The sequence below is a fragment of the Poecilia reticulata genome, linkage group LG13, assembly GCF_000633615.1.
Source record: "Poecilia reticulata strain Guanapo linkage group LG13, Guppy_female_1.0+MT, whole genome shotgun sequence".
NCBI lineage: Eukaryota > Metazoa > Chordata > Actinopteri > Cyprinodontiformes > Poeciliidae > Poecilia > Poecilia reticulata.
Window position 1 is genome coordinate 15,102,181 of NC_024343.1, and position 20,633 is coordinate 15,122,813.

Consider the following 20,633-nt stretch of genomic DNA (forward strand, 5'->3'; position numbering starts at 1 on the left):
CACTGCTCAAAGTGAAGATAGATACTGGGGCAAAACAGCCCAGACATTGCATGTCTCAGTCCTTCAGTCACTAGCCATGTTCTCAAACCGGGGTCCAGTACAAGTGATGGATGTGAGCCAGTGTGAGCAGAAATATCTGGTTTCAATCTGCACTGAAACGTCTTGCTCATTCTCCACTGGGGTTAAGTAAGGTAATTCTGTTTCAGAACCAGAGGAGCACAAGTATCATTAATCAAAACAGCGTCCTCGATCTCGGGTTCTTTCTTTCCCTTGTTTCAGAATCCTGATTCTTTCCTCTCCAGAGCAATGTCTGAGGGGGTTACGCCGCTCAGACGAGAGGCGTTGGTAGCAGAGGGAAGCCAAACGTGAGAAGTGAGGAGAAGTATTAGCTCGCTCCTTTCCATCTCCTGTTTTCCTCCCCCTTCTCCCCTGCTTTGTGAACCCGCTGGCTCTGGCGAAGGGTTTAATTTAGGAGAGCAAAGAATTCCATGGCAGAGATCCACTTTAACTGACAGCAGACGCGAGGAGAGCGGATTCTGGAGCCGGAGTTCTGTCCAGGAAATATCCGTGACTTGTTTCTCATGGTTTTCTCTGTTCAGTCCCTTTTGCAATCAGGCGAGCTTATAGAAACAAATTGTTTGTTTAGTCAAATATTACAGAAAAGGGGCTTGACTCATGTATTTCGCAGCTGGAAAGCAGCACTGGTGTGCAAAGTGACAAGAGGGTGACAGACGGATGATGAATTGTCCTGCTTGTGTAAACCTAAACATTGTGTTTAAGCTGAAAACCACAAACATGCAAAGATAAGGGGGCTTCAAAGCTGCACAGAGGCGTGATGTGACAGCACATGCAACACTTTGCCAAAGTATTCGTACCTCTTCTCATATATTGTCACGTTGCAGCCTCAAATTTCAGTGTGGTTTTGAATTTCGTGACACAGACCAACGCAAAGTAGAGGATAGTTATTAAAGGTTGAAGAAAATGTTCCATAAAAATGAGAAAAGCCTTTTGTCTTATTCCCCCTTTACTTTAAATAAAACCCAGTCTGTCTTTAGAAGTGACCTATTTAGTTAGAGAAATGTAGGTGTGTACTTCTTTGGACCTAAAGAGAAATTATGTAGAAGAATCATCACACATCTTCACTTATTACAGCTAGAAACCAGCAGTCAGGCCTGAAATCTAGGTGGAGTGATGGACTCAGATCTAAACATTCAGAGTCACAAAAAGTCACTTACAAAGTCGGCCTTCTGTCACCTGGAAGAACATTTCCAGGCTTAAATAACTAATGTTGTAGCAACATATAGAGAAACTCATTTATGTTTGGTCGCATTGATTACTGCAGTAGTGTCTTCACAGGGAGAATTTCTTGAAATGACAACTATGAGTTGTTTGTTCAATAAAAACTGGCTTTATGGAGGAAAGCCATGAAAGGTCCCATTCACAGTTTTCAGGAGCTATGGCTAGATGAGAACAAAATGGATCATTTTGGCCAAAAAGCAGTAGTCCTGGATACAACATCCCCATTAGACACATACTGATGTCAGCTGTGTGGATGATTTTCTTCAGAAAGCAAATGAAAATGGTGCAGGGTTTTTACTTTCCTAAAGGATGAAAATCCTAAAAATACAACAAGAGCTCAAAAGGATTAAAATCCTAAAAATACAAGAGCTACAGTGGAATTATTTAAACCAAAGCATATTCAGCTGATTGAATGGCCCAGTCAAAGTCCAGATCTAAATCCAATCCTGAATCCATGACAAGACGTGAAAATTAAAGTTAGCCGTCACTTTCCATCAAATTTTTAAAGTTGAGGAGTTTTGCAAAGAGGAATTGGAAAACATTTCAGACTTTCCACTACAATTACAGAGAGAGGAGCTCTACAGTGTTTACTTAGGGAGCTAGCACGTGCACACAGAAATTTTTTTTTTTTAGATTTTTAAGTATAAACCATGCATTTTATCTTTCCACTTTACAACTAAGCACTACTTTGTGTTGGTCTATCACATAAAACCCCAATAAACACATTGAAATTTGTGGTTGTAATTTGACAAAACGGGAGGGAGTCGAAGGGTCAGGAACACATTCACAAGGCTCTGTAATGTTGTGTTTTCATGTAAGGCAGTCAAATATGTTCTTGTAGATGAACCAAATCTTCAAAGGCAATCAGAAGGTCAAGGGAGAATCAGCGGTTCACAGTGACTGACAGGTAGTGAGACTCTTCTTCGGCTACAGTCCAATGAAGATTTGCTCTTCAAAAACTAAGCCCCTCATCATGTCCGTCACTGCGATGACATATTTTATCAGTATCAAATTATCACGCTTATTTCCTTCCAAGTTGGTGGATAGATTGCATTCTTGCAAGTTGACGCAAAGACTGAATGATGTGAGGTGCCGCAGTGATTCCAGATTGCGTGAGACAAGTGGACATACCAAGGTTCTCCCTTGCTTCCTCTCTGGTGACCTCCCCTACTCCTTGTCACCTCAAACCACAGCGTGCTGTCAGTCATGGGCATCGGGCTGGGAAAAAGCAGGACCGTACACATACGGGACTAATTATGCATTCACACAGTCGCACCGAAGCCCTTTTCCTCGCTCACTTGGGGTGAGCCAGTCTGACTTTGGCGGCAAGCCTTTTATTGTTTTCTCGTTTCCTTTTCCATGCAGTCATTGACACGATCGACGAGAGGTCCCAAAGCCTGAACCGCCCTCTCTGCCAGATGACCCTCCAGTGCAAAACTGCCAGAGGTCCCATCAACAGACCGGGGCCGTCTCCTTCTTCAACGCCTTTGGTTAGGAAAGTGTCCAGGTAAAAATATGCGCAATAAATCTGCCATCTCAGCTGCTCTGGGTGGCAATTTAAAATTTTATAGAGCTCTTCTACATCACACTATAAAGCAAAAGCACTTTGTTTCATTGCGTAGCAGGAACTAACACAGATGAAGGAAATTTGGCAATCTTACCCGGAGTCTCACCAGCTAAATTGGGCATCAAACATATATATCAACTCTGAGGCACTGGGGTGATTCTTAGAAAGGGCTCCAAATTAAGCACAACCATTAAAGTCACCACAGCATGATGCTGGGATTACAAGCACCAACACCGGGCTGCCAAACCCGGCTGCCATGCCCGCTGACGCCTGCTGCTGGGTGACCTCAGCCAGACTCTGTGGTCTCTCACCACCACAAACTTCATTCGAAATGCATCAGCGGAAAAGAGCTCCATTCCTCGCTTTTAGTCCGTGCTGAGTTCATTTGAGCACCACGCGGATCCGCAGCGTCTCTGATGTCATTGTTTACACTGCAACTCTGACAGAGCAGAACGCAATCGAGCCTAGACTTTAAAGTCATGCTAACATTTCTCCCTCTTTTTTGTTCCTCAAAGAGATGAGAGCCTTACTTCACATTTTATCCACCTCGGAAAGGAATGTCACAGTTCCTCTGCCAACACTGAGCCTTGACTCCTTTATCCAGAGCTCATACCATCTGGCTCCAGCTTGTACGCAGCAGCAGCACACTGGATACATGTGAGGACAGCAGTTCGAAAGACCGATCATTTCTGTTCACGGCGCTCCATCTGCGGGGATGTTCAACTGTGCAAATTACACACAGGATGAGAAAACCAGTCAACAAACTCAGCCTGTGGCCATGGTATGCAATGTTGGCCAAGTGTGCCTGTTTTGTATCGCACAGATGGTGCACACATGCATCCACTGAACGCTTTCCTGATAAGTCCGAGTTGAAAAGGAAGACGAGCTCCCCCTCGAGATGTACCAATTAAAAAGCCGATGTTAGGTCAACAACGTCAAAACTATTTTCGAAATTCTTCGGTCACTTTTAGTGGCAACAACAACCACCTTCGAGTCTTTACAACAATTTCCCAAAACTGACTTCCTTACTTTGTATCCGGTCCTCTTCTTGGATGTTTTTATATCGGCCCATGATGTGTTGCATTTTTTACATCTTTTAGTCTACTTCATGTTGTCTAATAGGTTCTACTTAAAAGATTTATCTGATTCTGTCAATCTGGCAGAAATTAGACTTGGGCGTGTCCTTTTAAGCTGAACAAAAAAGTTGGTTAATCACACTTAATTCATAACTTAACAAGAAGGATAATTACTTTAGCATATTATATTATTAGCATTTTCTCTTTAATGTAAAAATAATTTACCAAGTTGTATTTTTTTTTATTAGAAAGAGAAGAAATCTGTAAGGTGGCTAAAAGCTTTTCACATTGATGTAAGCGGAGATATTACTACATGGATAATCAACACAGGATAAGCCAGATGCCTGAAGGGCAAGGACTGATGTAATGTAAAAATAGCTCATTTCTAAGGTCATCTAGCCCAGCCCTGAAGCTGATAAATACTGATATATCCAACAGAAATCCTTCACCGAGATGAGATGATTACACTGATTCACATCACCGTGAGCACAAAGTGAACAAAGAAAAGTCATCTGAGTTTTTACAGCAACCAAAACTTACAGAAAATGCCTTCCACTAGCAAATCATTTGGAAATCAGTAAAAATAAATAAACGTACCAGAACCGTGTATGAATGTGTAGTAATCAATAATCAGATTGACTTTATCATCATCGTTGAAGAAAAAAACTCCAACTGTTCAGCTAACGTGCTTGTGAAATATTACGGACCTCCCAGCTCTTCAAACCCCAAGCAGCTCTGTAATTTACATGGCTTCCACAAATCTACAAAACATTCCTCCTATTTAACAGTCTGAAGTGGACTCTTAAAAACAAGCAAAACACACTTTTTTGGCTTCTGATCTGTTTTTCTTAAGCTTTTAGGGAAATAAGAGAGAAAAACTCTCCCCATCATCACATAAACGGCACTTAAGTAGTGCTTCCAGATGGATAACGATAGCTGTCCAAGCTCCAGCCCTGTTGGAGGAGAGGATTTAAGAGCAAGACAAGAGATTTATCAATGCCGCTGATGAAGATAAATAAATAAAGTTAAGTAGAAAGCACCAAACACACAATCTCTAAATGGCTATTTATAGTAAGAGTGTGTAGCGTTTTTAAAGACCCACAGCTGTGGATCCCTATAAAATATGGAGCTGTGGTTCTCTGGACACACTGTCCTTCACGTGTTAGATGTTTCTCTGCTCCAGCATTCTTGAATCCAATAGTTTCCTTACCTCCTCAGCACAACAAAAACGGCTTCAGAAGATGGTTAATCACCCGTTTAATTGAATTAGGTATGTGGAAACAACCAGGACGTGAAGTACAGTGTGCAAATCCTGAGGACTACGACAGAAAACGACCGGTAGATCCAGAGATGTGTCTTACAACTTTTAGATGTGTCACTTCTCCAACACTCCAACCTAAATCATTGAATGGCTCGTTATCAGGCCCCTGCAGAGCCGAATGACACACTGATAGGGGATTTCAGCCACTTGATTCAGGTTTTTTTTTTTTTGCATTTTCTGTGGCGAAAAGATTAAGAGCCCCTATTTGCTTATTTTTCTCCAGATTACTTTGCTAAGACTTTTGAAGACGTCTTCGACAAAAACCTGTGACATAATTCAGAAACTATGGTTTAAGAAACAAAAAGGACCTTCTAAAGTGAACAAACAAGCTGTGCTTGGGCCGGAGTGCTGGGTGGGCCAGGTCCTGTGGGGTTGCTGCGGCTCGGCTGAAACAGAGTTTCCCTTGTAGACGGTGCAGGTTCCAAGATTACAAAAAGCGTCAGATAAAGATTTGATGTTGGACAGATTAGGGACACAAAGTGAGAAGATAGATGAGGGGAGAATGCAGCAATTTTCCAGTTTGTTTGAATAAGCAAGTATGCCTGTGTACGGCTGCCATCGTGTTGAAAGGAAAGCAGCATGCCTCCCTGACAGGCTGAAGCACCATGTTACTTATTTACACTGGTATGTCCAAAAGCGTTCGGTCACTGTTGTAACTGCGTACATACGAAGATCATGAAACATAATTCCGATCATGCGCATTCATATACAGATGCTTGGAGCCTCTGGCAGCTCAGACGACGGGTCTGAGCATTAGTAATGAAAAACATGTGCGTTCCAGACACTAAACCTCCTCCAAGCTCATCTTCTTTTGGCCAAACTCTCTTGTCCTCACCTCAATCTATCCGTCTTCTTTCTTTCAGCAGGCTCTCTAAGTATGTGTGCTGCACAAATGAATGTGGAAATAATTCTGTTTTGATGAAAAGGAAGTGATATATGCATATGACATTTGGCTTGATTACAAGCATTATTTGGCCTTCCCGTCCTTTGTGCATTACACAGTCTCCCCCTGTGTGTCCTCATAATGTCTATCATATCTTTGTATCTTTCCACCTTTTCCCTTTCTCTTTGTCATGAAGAACATGAGGTCACTTGGTGCTAGTTCAAACAATGACCATAATGTGAACCAGAATCTGAAGAAGTACCAAGAGGTGAAAGCTTAATGTTCGAACTAAGATCTGTAGATTGGAAATGAGCGAATCGGGTGAAAAACCTTTTCCAACAAGGAGCACTGAGGAAACAACTTGAGGTCATAATTGAAAGTTTGACCTCTGATCTTTTTCTTATCATTAAACAAAACGTACCAGATCACAGAAAAGCTACGCTAACTGCAACCCTTCTCAATGAGTAAGTTGTTGTTGAAATTTTATTTTCTGTTGAGCCATGTCAGCCGTTCATTCGGGCTGCTATAAAAAAGAGAAAGGTTTCAGACGGTGCTGGTTTAATTCAACCCTTTCGCTAATTTCACCCAGCAACAGAAACGAGCTCTTGGCTGGAGGAAGTCAATTTATACCTGCTTTGTTCCTGAAGTTTATGAATCGGAGAATGACGGAGCTGATCCGTAGTCGACTTCAGCAGGCACCAGAAAGGCAGATTGGATGAGTAGCTCCATTTTATTTTTCTGAGCTGTCTGGCATGGACCATGTTGACTTTTGCAACTCTTTGGAAATCTTCAAAATTAAGATAATGGTCTATAATTAAACCGGAGATTATTCGTACCCCTGGCAGATTTAGAGTAATCTTTTAATTTCGCCCACATGTTTCTTTTGACTTGAGGTAGCATTAACGTTTTGGACCGCTCTGGTCAGATAATAGATTTGACTCTGATAATCTGTGGAAGGAACTACAGATTAGGATTATGACAAAGAGACTTTCCTGGCTCAATGGCTTGAAGCTCACCACCAAAGACAAATCATCAAAATACCAGTGTAAACATGTGGCAAGCTATCCGTCAACTATAAAACAACAAATGTTTTCCACTGAGTATTGAGAAGTGTGTGAATTAGCTTGAAAATGACAGTTTCTAATATCGTGTAAGTGAAAGGAAATGTAAAAACTGACTCTTTTGTATCGCTTTACCCACATGTAAAACAAAAAAGGATTGTTTTACATGTATGATAGAAATCATTTTGACAGTCTCATCTGATTTATGTTAAGCAGAAAACTTGTTGCTTAAATGAAAACTCATCTTTAAATGAAAATCTGCCAGGGATGTGGAAGAGTTTGGGTCGAACTGTTCGTTCTCTGGAGACACAGCTGGAAGAATCAGTTACTCTTTATGCCAATTCCTAAAAAAAAAAAATATGCTGAAGACATACGTCCATCCGTCTTCCAATATTTGTAAACATTTTGTCTTTATTCACTTTATCCAATACCCATTTTGTTTGACATTGCTTCTGTTGCAGATATACATATTTAATGACTTATCACAACAAGAAGCCTAGAAAAACTATTTCTAGTGCCTTTTTAATTCGTTTTCTTTAAGAGAAAATCTTTTTTGAAACCCAAATATCAAGAAGACTGAGCCTTAAATCTCTGATTGGTACATATTTAAACCTTCCACCTAGAAACACCCCAATGCTTAATGTCAAGGTTATAAATGGTCACTCAAACGTGAACATTTTCACCAACTTTGCAGCCCCCTGAAATGGAAGATGTGGATTTTGAATATTTAAAAGATTCAGAGAGGATTTGGGAAAAAGATCTGCTGTTAGCTTGGATTAAAATCAAGCTTTTCAGCATCAACTCAATATGCTGCGTTCAAAAAGAGAGACCATAACATGCTGAACGAGAACTTTAGTTCCTCAACCTGATCACTGAAGGCGGTTTTCTCAGCAAGACAAAGATTCGGCACAGACTGCTGAGGAAACAAATGATCAAGGTTCTGGTGTGGCCTCATCACCCTCCCAAGCTCAATTCAATGAGAAATCGGTGGAGGCAGCTGAAGTTTATAGTTCTTGTGAATTGGACTGAGCCAAAATACCACCAGAGATGTGCTGTTACACTTGGTGACAACCTACAATAAATGTCTTATGATGTCCTTGCCAACAAAGATTTTTCCACCATTTTCTAAGTCATATTTTGCTTCAGGATCAAACATTTTATTCAGAGACACGCAGAGACATAATAAACTTTTATTTAATGTGTTTTTCTGGATGTTTGTTTGAAGCTCTGTCTCTGCACATTAAACTGAAGGTATCATAAATAAATATTTGAGACTATGTGTTTTTCTGGATTTTTGTTTGAAGCGCTGTCTCTGCACATTAAATTGAAGGTATCATAAATATTTGAGACTGTTCCTTTTTTTTAAGGGAGTAAACTTATAAATTCAACAGGGGACAAAGTAATTATAACCCACAGTGTTTTAATGGAGCTCCAGCTTCTTAGGCCAAACTGCATTTTTGATCTGCAGAAACTGCTGAAATATAAAAGTCATACTAAATTGTACTTTGTGCATTTTAAAAGGCAGGTCATTAAATCTAGCAAAAATAAAACACAGATAGATTTTAATTAACTCCCATCTGTCTCTGCAACCTAATAGGCATTCAAACTTTTTGTAGTTAGTTTGTGGCGGAAAAACAAAATAATCTGAGCTGCAGTGAATTGAAGTGCATTGAACTGAAATAAATGTAACTGAATTGATCAAGCAGCTGGTATTTTGAAGGAGGCAGCAGGGAAATTTCTGCTCCGGGGTTTGAGAGTTTAAACTCTGATCAAAAGCTGACTGCATATTCATCTATTGGCCAATACAGAAACGAAAGATTTATCTCATGCGTGGACTTGAGGATCCCATTATTAATAGAAATTGATAAAATATTAGAGACACAAAGATGATTTTCACTCTGGACTTCAGGCTGGCGTGCTGAACAGAAACACAGACTCTTATGTATTTCCCTCTCCTCTCCAGACACATTCTTTCTCATCTTAGAGCAAGGTCCCGTATTGGTGCAATAAAGCAACCACCAACAGTAAACTACGTGTTTCATTTTAACTACCTTCAAGTTGCCTGAAAGAGACAAGAAGCGTACTTGCAACAGCCAACTTCTTGTAATTATGCCATAAGTGCTGGATCCACCTATGCTCGCAGCAACACAGGAAAAGATGCAATGTTTAACAGCTGTTTATAAGAACAAGGCTGCAGCTTTCGGTGCGCTGTCGAAGCGCAGAGCTGACAGGCTTCACAATTAGTGTAACATTTACAAGGTTCTGCACGAGCTGTGGTGCAAATCACTGCAGTCACGCTACTCACCCGTCCAGCTGCTGTTCTCTGCTACAGGCCATGCAAGGTGCATGAGTGGAATGCAAAATTGTTACATGGATTATGCCTAAAATGACTGGCAGCTCTTTATGTGCATGCAGGTATCCATAACAATGGGACTCTGAACGCCGATTAAACAGTCAATCAGTTTTGGGTTTTCTGGTAGCAAATTGTTTTATCAGGCTTGTTTCTACAGCACCATCCAAACACCGATGGATCTGATTGGGTCTGAGTGAGGTTTGCCAACAGGTGATCTGCATGTCTGTACAGCTAGAAAACCTTCAGGTGAAGGCAAATCCACAGCAGCCGATTCAAAGCCAGGCAAATCTATTCATGCATAATTGTGAAATGTTACAAGAGTTTAGAAAGTTTATATAGATAAAAATCTGAAAATTGGGGTTTGTACTTGTATTTCAAATCCAAACCCCTCTAAATTAATAACAATTTAGTCTCAGAACAGCTGTTCTATAAAGGCCTCAGAGGATTTTCAGAGAATATCAGTGAAGACCAATGAACACTGTAGACAGAAGAGGGAGAAAGATATGATGTTTAAAAAGGATTAGATTATAAAACAATATTCAAAGCATTCAGTCCTTCAGATGAAAATAGATTTCAGATGAAGCAGAAATCATCTGCAAACTGACTGACTGGGAAAGAAGTGCATCAATCAGTGAAACAGCCAAAGTCAGGAGAGCTAGTCACAACTGATTTGATGGAGAATAAACATAAAGAAGGGGTAACTGATAGAAAACCCGGGAGATGGTGCACAACACAAGACACTGGCGTTTGGGGAGGAGTATTAATTCCAGCAAACATAAACAAACACTGGAATCCTTTAGATCAAACATTGTCCTTTGTAAAATGGCCTAGTCAAAGCCTAAATGCAGTTGAGGATCTGTTTAAGAGAAAAGTTGATGTTTAGTGACGCTCCATATCCAAGTGGACTCAGCATGAACCATTGTGCATGGAAAAATTTGGCAAAAACAAAACTGTCTTTTTGTGTCTAAAGCTGGTAGAAACAATGGCTCCAAAAAAAAAAAAAAAAAAGGAACTGCAGCAAAAAGTCATTCAACAAAGTTTTGACCAAGGGGAGATGAAAACATGTACATGCCACACTTTTTAGATTTTTATTTGTAAAGCCTGTAAAAACAAAACAAATCAAAAAAATATTTCCTTCCACTTGTCAATTATGTGCTGCTTTTGTTGTTGGCCTGTCACATAAAACCACAAAGCAAAACAATGAAGGCTGTGTTTGTAAAGTGATAAGCAAACGAAAACGTTCAAGAGGTTTGAAAACTTTTGTAAGGCACTGTAAAGTAATGATCTTAAGAACAATCCTTCTGATGGATTTAAATGTCCTGCTGATTAAAACCAGCACTAACATTTGATTACTGTGCTGCTTTTTGGAGCAGAAAAAATCTTTCATTAAGCCTTTCCCTTGAATTCAAAAGTCTGTAAGGCCTTAATTACCGCTCTGATATTTCGTCATAGTTGGGATTAGCATGGATGATGAATGGCAATGCACAGATCCAAAAGTGCACTGATTAGAAAATGGAAACAAGCTTTTAATACAGTTTGTTTTCTATTTTCTCACAAAATTCAACATCTTCCAAGCGCACCTTGCGAGGAGAGGGGTGGGTCGCTCGAAAGTTAGAAATATTTCTCAAGGAATGCTGTGCTGCAACCAGCCAAAATCAACTTCCGCTCCATTCTGGATATTAGCTCATTTTCACCAAATGGCCCTCTGGAAAGTCATGTTGGAGGATGGGGTGTGGCGGGTCCTTCTGTAACCCGCTCTGTGTGTAATCAGGGCTACAAGATTATTGCCCGGTTCCTTATCTTTCTAAACACACAGAGGTGGGCTGAGATTGTATCAGCAGCGCTTGGGGGAAATTAACCAATAGCTAAACACCGCTAAAGCACCAATAGGGGCGAATACTAAAATACAGAAGAGAAAATATTTACAGTACAAGTATCGAAGAAAAGGGCCATGCTCAGTTTCAACAAGAAGGTTTCCATAAATTGTAAAGCTCTATGATTACAATAACATTAATCAGTGCTTTGGCACCATTGTTTGGCAGCTGCAGATGACTGTTTGCATTCTGACAACCATCAGTTCCTTAATACTCCCGTTACAGCAGAGGTGAAGGAGCGCTGGCACCCACAGTGCTCCCACTCAGGATGCACTGAACAGCTGCGAGGCCAGTAAAAACAAACTCATGCCGGGCGATAAGAAAAACTTGGTGACAACCCCAAAGACCCGTTCGCCCGCATCGGTGAACCCCTGTGCAACCTGACGGGATTGGCGTCTATACATTAGGCTCCTTTATCAATTCAATAACAATACATCAGATTTCCTTCCTTTCGTGTTGCAAGTCTGCGTTGTTGAAACTGAGTAAGAAGGCAACATCTTCCAACTTCATAATCTTTAACGGCCGTAACATGTGCATCCAAATAAACACACAAAAAAGTTTCATAAAACAGGAAAATGGCTGTATAAATGTCTGAGGCTTACCTGGTTTTGGAGGCTTTCCTCCTTGTCCTGTTGGGGAAAAACATAAGCATGGTTTTTGTGAACTGCATAAAATCTTTGGTACAAAATTATTCTATTCTGCCAATGCACACAATTCACAAGTTGATTTAGTTTGTTCACAACTTTGATAAAAATGCATGGCCTGTTTGCAGGCCATAAATCCAACATCATACCTGCTGGCAGCCCTCCATAGCTAAGGCCGCCCATTCCCACTCCTCCTGGTACCACACCGCCGGTCCCAGCACCTCGGCCTCCACCGCCATAACCTCCTAGTGCTGCAATCAGAATCACACATGTGCTTGTTTGATATGTATGCTGAATTTTACATATCACAATGAGAAAAATTCTATCCGATTTAACTATTCTGAAGAGAACAACCGTCTTACTCCGAGCATGTTAACAGGATATGCAGTATTCTTTATTCATTCAGTTTTTCAGGAAGTATGACCCGTAGGTCAGGATGTCTGACCTGGCAGCACCCAGAAAAATGTGTTTGTAGACAGTAGCATTGGAAGCCGTCCACTAAAGAAAAATAACCTTCAGGATTTAGGTTTTCTTTGGGAGTCCTGAAACAGCAGACTGGCACCAGGTGGGAAAAAAGACTATTGTGCAGCTATTGTGACTCCAAAAGCAAAAATTTGGGTTTAAGAGGAATCTGGAGAACATATGGCGAAGGGCTTTTGGTTGACTTCAAGTAAGTTCTGGGGAAAACTGTTGAACGACTCAGAAAGGGAAAGCAGGGACCAGCTAAGGGTAAGTATTGTTTATGGCAGCAACTGTTGATGCTGACAGGCATTATTCTTAGGTAATGGAAGGAGCACTTTTAGGATCTTCTCAATTTGGTCATAAGATCCTTCTCAGAGGAGGCAGAACTTGATACTTAGTTGTAGTTGTACTCGGAAGTGGGAAATTACGACTTCCCAGGCAGGAAAAATAAACTGGAACGCCCTCCAAAGTTGGATTTCCCACTGGGAAACTGGGCGCAACTCCAACTACCCCCAGTTACGACTTGTAAGGTCGACTTAATGTTTCAATATGGCCGCTCCTCGCAACAACAGTAGTAAGATGTGGTGGAAACATGCTTATTTTACAAGACGCACATGTAAGAGTGCCTCTACTGTTAATGTTAATGTAGCGCTTACATCTCTAAGCTTAACAAATCAATGATGTTCAGAAGAGATATTGCGTAGTCTCTGGGCGTCGCCATGTTGAAATTTCGATTTCTTAATTAGAAGGCTGTTACCTTAGGTCTGACGTCAAACCCAACTCTGAGTAAAGGCTTCCCAGGTAACTGGACCATAGTGTGAGCACTCAGTAGAAAACCTCTCAAGTATTTTGCCATTGGACAGGTTGCAAGGTCATTAAAAAGCTTCCGAGTGGAAAAGTCAACTCCGACGGAGTGACGAACCTTGTATTTTTAAACACGTACTAGTCCTGTCAAATTTGCAGTACCGTAATTCTGCCACACTTTGCGCTATCTGAAAAATTCCAATGGTTTCTGAAAGGAGAGACGTTGCGCTTTCCAGACAATATTTGGTTATTACGGTAAATTCACCCCCGGGGAGTGACATTAATCTGAGGGGCACTCTTTTAATAGACGGAGTTATGTCTAGCGAAAATAACTCGCTAGATATTGAAAGTTCCAGTTGTTATTGATAAATGGGCAAATATATATTTTCTCACAGGACATTTAAAGAACTGCGTACAATTAAAATAAGCAAATATATCCAGGCGGAGATTTTAAATTTAGGACAGTAAGGGTTGAGAAGGGGGACCTGAAAGTTTTTTCATAAACAGAATGATGTTTACTCAGGCATCCAAAATGCTGCTTTTAAAACCTTGCATCACTTTCTAGTTGGTGGTTATTTACATCTTGAGTCATTTATAGTGAAGACAGACTTGTCATTGGTCCTTAATTATGTTCTAAAGTAAGCATATTGCAAAATTAATGTTTCTTTGCATCATTTTGAGTTGAGAAAGTAATCTACCATTGCTAAGATTAATCAATGTCTTGAAAAAAAAAACTCTTTAAAACTTGACAAAAGTAAACTATCCTTTTAGCACAGTAGTTGTCTGTGGAAGCTTGATTTACTCTCTAACACTGCAGTAAATTAGTTGTAGATTCTCAATATAAGAAGTAAATCTAAGGTACTCTGTGATCTGAACAAACCACTGACTGCTAACAGGACCACTTCTCTTCACAGCAGCAAACTGTTCCACCTTGTGTTTGTTTAACTGCTGAATGCTCCAACAAACATAAAGATGTCAAATGTTCAAAGGTCACAGCAGTCTTCCTGTAGCCGTAGCTTTAATATTTTTGGCTTTAAAAAGCTGCACAGGGTCAAACTTGTTCAGCAAATGGGAGCTGAAGGCTGGCCAGCATTATGAATACAGAGTGCGACCTGGTGCTAAATTGAGCCATGCTGCAGACTTGTGAGTGATAGATGTGTGAAGTGACAAGCAGCAGACAGAATGTGTGCGGCTTTGCAACAAGCCCGGTGGCAGCATTGACCACTTCATCATCAAAAATAATGAGAACAAAGAAAAGCATATTTAGAACACCTCCATAAAATCTGCAGCTTTACATTTTAACTAATCTAAATTACTAAAAATAATGGTTTGATATTGTAAATATCCTGAACCCAAAGTCTCTTCCACTTACCTCCAGGTTTTGCTGGTTTATAGCCTGCAGGACCACCTCCAGCTGACCCTGTAAGAGTCACAGATTCAAATTTAAAATTTGGAATAAAAACTAAATACAGACATTTATTTTGGGTTTACTATCTTCAACCATCAAAATCTTTAACATCATCCAACTCAACAGGGATTTAGAAAATTAAATTAGCTGCAAACATGTTGTAGCTCATGTTTTCTCCTCTACAGTGGTTTAATTGCCCACTAAAGACAAACAGATTAGCTTGCTGGAGTTGTTTTCTGTTACCTGGAAAATATCCAGTCCCTGGCAAAGGAGCGCCTGGTCTATATCCAGTACCAGGTGGCACATACACACCTGCAACACACATTGTAAACAAAAAAAACTTTGAATCATCTGTATGTCAGAATGAAACTTTATCAGGCAGTCACCATTTCTCTTTTTCCCCTTTTCCATTCTAATAGTTTTTATTTCTAAACAAGAATCCCATTTATTAGGCAAACATTCTCAAACACATTCATCAGCCTGGAAACCGAGCAGAACCTTGATGTCCTTGATGATCACATCTGGGGCTCATCACAGCTGTGATGAAGTGCACGGCGAAAGGTGAAAGCTGCTGGAGTCAGAGCGAAAGCAGAACTTCATGGATTTTCAGAAGAGTCCTGTTGAATTGTTCTCATACTGATGAGGTACCGCAGCTTTGGGTCGAGGAATTTGCAGCAGCACCCCGTCAACCCCCACCTGCGTCATCCCCCACAGCTTTGTCTCTGGCTGGAACTGCTCAGATGGTCGCTCTGGACTCTAGACGTGATGGCCTCATGTGTGCAACAAACACCAAGAGCACAAGAACCTCTTTGGGTTTTTTTTGTTGTTTTTTTTTTTGCAAAGAAGATTAAAAAGAATTACAGGTTGTTCTGGGACAAATAACAACTAAATCCGATGGGATGGGTGAGCTAATGCCTAAATTACAAAAGTATATTCTGAAAAAGCTGGTTCGTATCAAAAAACACAATGCAAATGAGAGAGCTGGGGCAGTCGGACCACAGTGATTATGCCTAATGGCTCCTACATGTGCTGGGAGACCAATTAATTTAAACCACATGTCAAAGGCGTTCATGTGTTTATTAGAGAAGACTGTGTGAACTCACACTGGCTGTGGCCGGTAGGGGAAGAGCATTACAAGGCATTACTGTCTGGTCTACCATCAGGGATATTTATGACACCTAAAAAAAAGAAAACGTAAAATCTACAGTTTGATGAACTGGATTCCTGCTTTAGTACATTTAAATCCAGGATGGCTATGAGTCTTTCACTAATGAGAAGTGTAATATACCTTCGGTTAGTGCCATGATGAAATCCCACTTTGCTTTATTGGACAGCTAAGGCTCAGGAAATGAAAAGAAAGTGCCATTGAGAAGACATTCAACATGAAAACATATGAGCCATCTTCTATGGTGTGTGAACACGTGTTTTTGTAATGAATAAATAAAAATGTAGAAAGGATGAAACTCTATAAATCACTGACAGCCTTTTCAATATTTTACAAAGCCAACACGTAAAATTAAAACCCTTTTTCTGAAACGAAAACAAGCCTTTTGGATTCATAACCGGCAAGACAGAAAGATAGTTCCATATATCGGTGACAATGTCACAGCATTGTCTACGACTGAAGAGAGAAAAATTATTATTTTCTTGATAAAACATGTTAACAGGATGAGTGGTCATGTGTCAGTCCGTAGAAAAATGAACATGTGAGGGCTTCTGCATGAACACGAAGCATGGGGAAGCTCCATGAAAGCAAATGCTCCCACATACTTCATTGGAGGAGACTCAGTTGACTTAATCCAGACGGCGTGACGAAAATTGCATCATTTTTATTCACAGAGAGGCATCCATCTGCCAAGGTCCGCACCGGGCCTGGGTTGAACTACAAGGCACATCTTTGTGCAAAGAGTTGTGTGACTGGTCAGAAGTTTGTTGCTATGATTTATGTGGAAATGCGCTCAGATTGCAATGCTGATGTCTCAGTTTAACCAGTCTGCTTCCACTGTCTGGTGTTTGAATCCACAGGGGGCGTGAATACTTTTTGAGGAACGATTATTATGTCAAGTTTTTACAAGACTTTGCTAAATAACTTCAAAGACTGTCAAAAAAAAAAAAAAAACACGCCTGGGGGAAAAGTGTGGCATTCTCTCAGTGACCGTTTTGTAAGAGCGAAACGGAGGACGCAGGGAGGAAGTGGGAACCCTGCTGGATTGGAGCCTGATGTCCCCCAGGTGGCCTGCTCCATGTGTGCTGGTGACTTTATACCCTGAGCAGCACTTTGGCTAGCTGTTAATGTCTTAAAATGTACTATGTAAAATATCTTGCACTTCTCAGTACAAAGTGTCAGCCGATGTATATTGTGTTACATCAATATCTGGTATCTTAAAACTAATTTACTGTTTATCCTCAATAATAACACACAGTAGGCTCAACTCATTTTTTCTTCTTCCTCATGATTCATATGAGGAAGCGAACGTTTGCTAGAAGATGCCATTCAAGTATTTTAACTACTCTCCCCTCCACCGCAGGTGCAGCATTAGCAGAAAGCTATGTTACCGTGGGGCAGTTTTGCCGTCACAAGTAAAATATGGATCGAACATATGCAGAGAAAAGTGAGACTTACAATCATTGCATGGCTCATTAATACGAAGTATTCTGGTGACAGATAGATGAAGTGCTGCCCCCCATGGGCAATAGAGTAACAGCGCTGGTCAGAACTGACGCCGATGTTGCAACATCTAACCTGACCACTGCCAAAATTTTAGTGTTTTGAACGGTTTTTGTCACAGTCGTTCACTATTGTCATAAATTACAGGCACACTGGGATCGCCACAATGTGCTCAGAGAACATTTTCTTCTGACTTCTTGCTTCCCACTTGAGAAAATTGCTTTCTCAAATCTGAGCTGCAGGCTTTTCTATCACTCCTTATGTCTTGGGCGGACTTTGTGATACGGGTTGATCCCCGAGTTAAGCAATGAAAGCACAGCATCATTACTCTTGGGCACCTTTTAGCTTTTTTTTACACTTTGTTTATTTTAAAAGAAAATCTTGATCTGTGTCATTGAGCTAATGTAACTTTAATGAGCTATAAGCCGCAAAATTATACAGAAAAACTGAAATATGCCCTATAAGCAAGAAAACATGCTGGGATGCCACTGAAATGTGCTGATCCACCAACGATCTTTCGTAAATTGAAAGAACAACAATATTCCTTTATACAAAGCAAATCTGTGGTCACAATCTAATCGGAAGGACATCTGCTCGTGATCACGAACAAAATCTTTTCTTCAGCGGGGAGCCAAAGAGGGCTTACAGTCAGCCTGATTACGTTGAAACCGGGAGAATGTGGCTTCTCCGAACAGACGTGTTAATGGCAACAGTTACAGTGACAGCTGTGCATGATTTCATGAATGAGCAAATAATTTAGAAGATCAGAGAGCTAAACAATGGTGGAGCTGCTCAAATTTCCCGTGGTTTGGCCTTGCAGTATTGACCAAAAAGAGCTGAAAATCCTGCAGACTAAAAAACTCAAACTAAAACAATAAATGTAACATCTGTGAGAAATGTAATATCTGTGTTTATGAGCATCTGACATTTTGTCCTTTCAAATAGATCATATATAGTCCTTAACTGACGACGGGTGTGGAGTGATTGTTCTCATTTTCGCTCCTTCGTTTTACATTCAAAAGAAGGATTTCCTGTCTTGGCAGGAAAGTGGAAATTTCGAGTCTGTGAGCAGCACTTTTTCCTTTAGCTTAAAAACCATATCTCGCTGCTGGTACATTCTTACAGAGTGCATGAAGTTCACAAAGATGGCAAACGCTGACTTTTGCCAGGAGAAGAATTTTTTAAAAACTGTCTCCTGATCATTTTAATTCAAGTCACCGTCCACCGCCTGCATTCCTGGAGAACTCGACCAGGTCATGGGAATAAGCTGGAATGTGTTTCAGGGGGTAAAATTATCCAGGAAAAGAGATCAGATGAGGCTGAATTTATGCAGGAGTTAACTCAGGTCAAGAGTTTACTGTTTGAGTTGTAGCTAAGTTTGACAAGTAGAAAGCTCCGCAAATAAGAGAGCAAAATGACTTGAGTCAGGCACTCTTGATTAAAGTTAAAGTAACATTTAAAGTCAAATTAAAAGTGTTAAACATTGTTTCATCTGTTATGCAGTGGCACCGTCCTACTCTGAACTATTTAAAAAATCCTCTTTGTTTAATACACATGTAAATGCTCCCCACCCTCAAAATTATCCAAATTTATTGACACTCTTTGCAATTAATATTTCTAAGACTCCTTTTACCATTAGGACAGAACTTCCCCTGCAACATCTGTCAAAATTAACACTTTCTCTTTGCACAACATCTCCTGATGACACCTCATTTTTATTTTACTGTCCTGGTTTTTCTCGAGACTTTGCGCTGTAACAGGTTTTCCATGGCCTCTGGAAGAGAAACAGGTCAGATCTGCTACTGTGCTTCACAATAAACCTAGAGAACTTTTCCATCTAATTCTCCTTTGCTTCACCCCTCATCTAATACTGAAGTACTGAGGAAGTTACAAGAGTAAAGCTGTCATAGTGTTTCAAGGAAAAAAGACAATTAGCTTCAGTTTTCTCTGTGTGTTCTGAAATTGAACTAATTTTGAGAAATATTCCCTTCTTTCACATCTATATACTGTGTGCATCGTCTATGATGCTCTTTTTTTGTTGGTAAAGTGAGTTGAGAGTGTATTGCTGATGTGTGCTGAGGGTTGTGAAAAATTTAACAACCCTGTCTAATAGGTGTTTGCATGATGTCACAGTCTCTTTTTTTCTCTTTTACACACATAATGATCATCATTTTGAACTGAAAGTAAAATGCTTCCTCACAGTCTGACTTAATTTTGGACAAACATGAGCACTGATGGTTGATGTTCTAACTTTTATTATTGCAATTTCACATATCTAAACTAATACACAACTCTAAACCAAGTTACTTCATTCAGTTAGTTGTAAAACCAAATTTAGGAACAAGTGTTCTCGACTCTAATGATATCGAAAAGCTGCTGATTTAGATCATTTCTAAATAGAGATGAAGTTCACCATAAAATAAAATTAATTCAGCCCAGCTGTTTAATCCTGATCAATGCCGTGTTTTAGACGTCACAGTGGAAAACAGAGGGGTGATGTGTTTATTATCTGTTTAGCTGGCAAAATAATTTAGCATAAAAAAACAGATGATTTAATACAAAATCTAACCGGGAACATTTACTCTGTGTGGATTTTGTTTTATGGATAATAGCGGTTGCTGCACCCAAAACTAATGACTGAACATTAAAATGTTTGGAAATTTTAAGTCAGGACTTGTTTTGTTTTCGGATCAAACTAAAGCCAATGATGTGTTTTTCCACAGCACCTCCCATGTTAACAGCGATATTTACAACCCTTCTTTGTGTGTTTTAGTTCATTTACAACAACATGGTGAGTAATTTGACATTTCCCCAATCCCTGTGCTGTGGTTGTTTAATGGCTGGCTGCTAGGGATGACAATTACCTTCCCTGTAGGGGACAAAACAAATTAAAGTGGGCGCAAGATAGATATACATGGAGAAATGAAGACAGATGGTGGTGCTCTGCTTGAACAAACAGTTTACACAACATGATCATAACGGACAATTTGGTAAATTTTGAGAGAAATTGCTGTGAAATGTTTCTATCACTTCTTCAGGTTTGGCAACAAAACCTCTCACACCATTGTATTGAATACATGTGCAAGGAAATCACAAACCCGTAGCCCATTGGAGTTCACATCCATCCATCCATCCATCCATCCATCCATCCATCCATCCATCCATCCATCCATCCATCCATCCATCCATCCATCCATCCATCCATCCATCCAT

General features: G+C 40.2%; 1 protein-coding gene across 6 annotated transcripts in view; it reads right to left on the reverse strand.

Annotated features, from left to right (window-relative positions):
* Window positions 1–20,633, reverse strand: part of elna (elastin a) — a 64,455-nt gene that overhangs the window by 34,830 nt on the left and 8,992 nt on the right. For all 6 annotated transcript variants that reach the window (XM_017308400.1, XM_008425622.2, XM_017308399.1 and 3 more), the window contains exons 2-5: window positions 14,996–15,064; window positions 14,717–14,764; window positions 12,228–12,329; window positions 12,037–12,063 (exon numbers count right to left, since the gene is read on the reverse strand). In XM_017308400.1, the coding sequence (XP_017163889.1) occupies window positions 12,037–12,063; window positions 12,228–12,329; window positions 14,717–14,764; window positions 14,996–15,064 (246 nt within the window). The remainder of the gene's footprint in view (window positions 1–12,036; window positions 12,064–12,227; window positions 12,330–14,716; window positions 14,765–14,995; window positions 15,065–20,633) is intronic.